This window comes from Chenopodium quinoa, unplaced genomic scaffold, assembly GCF_001683475.1.
Source record: "Chenopodium quinoa cultivar QQ74 unplaced genomic scaffold, ASM168347v1, whole genome shotgun sequence".
NCBI lineage: Eukaryota > Viridiplantae > Streptophyta > Magnoliopsida > Caryophyllales > Amaranthaceae > Chenopodium > Chenopodium quinoa.
Genome location: NW_018742726.1, coordinates 407,104 through 410,586, shown reverse-complemented (window position 1 = coordinate 410,586; position 3,483 = coordinate 407,104). Strand labels below are relative to the sequence as shown.

The following is a 3,483-nucleotide window of genomic DNA, read 5'->3' as shown; positions in this document are numbered from 1 at the left end:
CTCATCAATTTCCTTCATAGATTTACGCTTTAATTAGGTTTAATCTTGTTTTTAATTAGGTTAGAGTAGTGTAGAGAGAGAAAGTGAAGAACTTCAATGGTGGATTGAAGAGGTTGAAGATGCAATTGTGACCTTGTTTTGGAATCCTCTTCAGTAAACTAATGAGCAATTCTAACTCTATCTCATTTATTTCTTTCTTTAATTATTGCTTTGTTTAGTTCTTTGAATGTTTAGAATAGTTATTTAGGTTTATGCTTTTCTCTTGTTCTTGTTCTTAGTTTCTCCCTTGTTCTTCTTGTTGGTTAATGTTAGATGTTTTGTTAGTTTAGTTTGTGTTAGTTTCCTTGCCAAGTTAATCATGTTATTGCTTATTAGTTTATGACTATCTTTTGATTTTCCATGGTTAATGAGTAATATACATGATTGATGGGTTATTTTTCATCCTTGGTTATTGATTATGTTGTAGTATTAGCTCAAGTATGTTAAGGTTTAGGACTTGATTAATGTGTGATTAAATATCTTTGTTTTCCATTCTCAACCGAATGTTTCATGTGAGTGTACATATCATGAGGTGTTTGGGTTAGATTGAACTAGGAATAGTCCGGGAGGATGACTTAGGAAAGTCTATTGGGTGACTTGTTTTACACGTTATCTCGATTTTCTAGCAATAGTCCGGGAGGATGAGTTAGATTTGAGATCATTAGTGTCCCGAGCATGAGTTACTTGGTTCGCTAATTTGATCAATTTCCTGGGCTTGAATATGTTTGTGATGATACTATGCGTTGTTAATTGCCTAGGATACCTTTCTTAGTTAGTTTAGATTATGTTTTGATCTAGGGGTATCGGACGAAGGTTGTGTTGATAAATTTGGTAATTGATTGTGATTAACATGTAATTGATGCTTGGTTATTGTGTATGGATGATTGATGATTTTAGGGCTTTAGTGTGTTTTCGATTGATTGCACGGGAGTGAATCGATTAAGAGCGTCTATATTCATCTGTACCTATGCTAGGCTAGTTGTGCGGGTGCAAATTAATCTAGTAGGAGTGATTAGCGTGCTAGATTGTGCTGGAGCAAATTGAACATGTTGATTGTTCCTAATTAAGTATCATGATCGTTTAATTGCAGCTGTTTATTGAATTCATTGACATAATCGGATTCCACTTTTCCCTGCTTTTTGTATTCCTTAGTTAGGTAGAGTCTTTTAGTCTTAGTTTATTTTTCTTGCCTCTCCTTAGGTTAGTTGTCGCCCTTTCTTTACCTCCTATCCGGACTAGCTTAATTGGTGAATGCAATTGTAGTAATGATACCGTTCTCTGTGGTTCGACCCTATACTTATCACTATGCTTATGCTTAGTTGTAAGTTTAGGTATTATAAATGTGTTTGATGGAGGACTCCTAGTTAGTTCAACGACCAAGGAACCAAACCTGCCATCACACATAGTTAAGGATGTATGTGTATCACGGCTCTTTGTCTTCTTCTTGCGAGTCTTGTTTATCAGCAAGTGCATGAACATAAGTCGGCTCATATCGTTGTTCTATGGTCAATAGCATTCTAATTGTATCTCTTGGAATCCGGACCATTAAATCCAACTTAGCTAGCGCATCAGCGAACTGATTTTCTTCTCTAGGTAAATAAGTGTATTCCACTTCATCTAGTTTCTCTATGAGAGTTTCCAAATGAGCTTGATATGTAGCAAGACTTTCACTTCTCATTTTCCATCTCTTTGAAATTTGGTTGATGATTAATGAAGAGTCACCATAAATTCTTAGCTTCTTGATTCCCAAAGCGACAACTGTCTCTAATTCCAAGATGCATGCTTCGTATTCTACAACATTGTTGGTGACATCAAAATCGAGCTTCATAGAAATTGGGATGTGCTCTTCGTTGGGTGATACGAGTAAGACTCCTATACCACAACCTTTTTGGTTTGAAGCTCCATCGAAATAGAGCGTCCAAGTATCATCCTCAGTCATAACAAATCTTCATTAAGGAAATCATACTCTTCTACCGCCGTCTCAGGTTCTTCTAATGGGAAATCTGCTAAAAAGTCGGAAATTGCGGAACCTTTGATGGCTTTTTGTGACATGAACATCAATTGAAACTCAGCAAGGTTGACTATCGATCTTGACAATCTGCCATTGAGAATGGCTTTCTCGAACAAGTACTTGAAAGGGTCCATCTTTGACACGCACGACATGCATTGTATAAGTTATCATATAATGCCTTAGCTTCTTTACGGGCCACACAAGTGCGAGGCACAATTTTTCGAGTGGTGTATACTAGACCTCGTAGCCTTGAAGCTTCTTACTCAAGTAGTAGATTACATTTTCTTTGTTTTCGATTTCTTGTGCTATCATTGCCCCTATTGTTTCTCTTGTGACCGTAAGGTAGAGTTGAAGAAGAAGGTCAAGTATTGCTGGTGCTATCACAGGTGGATTTTCCAAGTATGCTTTGATCTTATCGAAAGCTTTTTGGCATTCATCATCCCACGTGATTGGGACATTCTTCTCGAGTTTCTTGAATGTAGGTTTGAAAGGAGTGGTGTCGTTCCAACAAGTGCATTATTCCGATAGAGGGTTCAAAATTATTAGAAAGCTAATTTTTCAGTAAGGTTAAGTGATCGGAATGCCTAGGTGGAGGCCGCTTCCGATCAATAATATTAATGTATAATTAAAATTACAGCTTAATCTTGACTGAACCCTTCTGGTCACACCCAATCGAGTAATCGATCCGAGACGACGAATTAATCTGAAGGATTAAATGAGTCGTTAGAGTATTACGAACAAAGACGTCGGATATCGAGCTTAGAGCGTCGAGACCGAGCGTTGCAATTCGAGTCGAATTTATAATTCGACGAGATGTAGAATCAAGCAAGCGACGAGTACGAACCAAGCTGTAGCCTCGCATTGCCCTAGCCATGCGATTGCTAGGATAGGCGAGGGCATCAACCGCATGCATGCTAGCATGGTGGGCATCGCACTCAGCCACACACATAGCCGCAGCTAGGCTACGCTTAGCATGCAAGCATCGCAAGCAGGGTTCCTTGCGTATGCATGCTATGCTTGCTTGCTAGCATGCTAGGGCCTAGCGCCCAGTTCTTCGCAGCCTCGTACCAAGCAGCGCACTTGCACAGCACACGCATCGCAGCAGCGTGTTGTATGTGTGTATGTCTTGCTGTGCGTGCTTGCTAACGAGCAGCACCAAGCACCATGCCACTCGCACATCAACACACACCAAGCAGCAGCAGCAGCAACGCATGCGTGTGCTGGCTAGCTGCATGCTGGCTGGGTGGGCTGCCCACCCTTGGTGTTAGATGCCAACTGGCAGCCTTGGCAGCCAAGGCAGGCTGCCAGCCAGGCAAGTGGCATGGTCAAGCATGGGGTCTTGGTGGGGACTGATTCTTGGTGGCTTTGCTTGATGAGCAAGGAGTATTGGTCCCCCCTTTGGTGGTCCTCACCAACCTACTCCCTCCATGTGA

At 40.8% G+C, this 3,483-nt stretch overlaps 1 protein-coding gene across 1 annotated transcript; it reads right to left on the bottom strand.

Moving 5' to 3' along the window:
* Nucleotides 1–1,462: 1,462 nt before the first annotated feature.
* On the bottom strand, nt 1,463–1,978 carry LOC110723337. The gene has a single exon (XM_021902688.1). It carries the CDS (start codon nt 1,976–1,978, stop codon nt 1,463–1,465), a length of 516 nt encoding a protein of 171 aa, XP_021758380.1.
* Nucleotides 1,979–3,483: the final 1,505 nt, after the last annotated feature.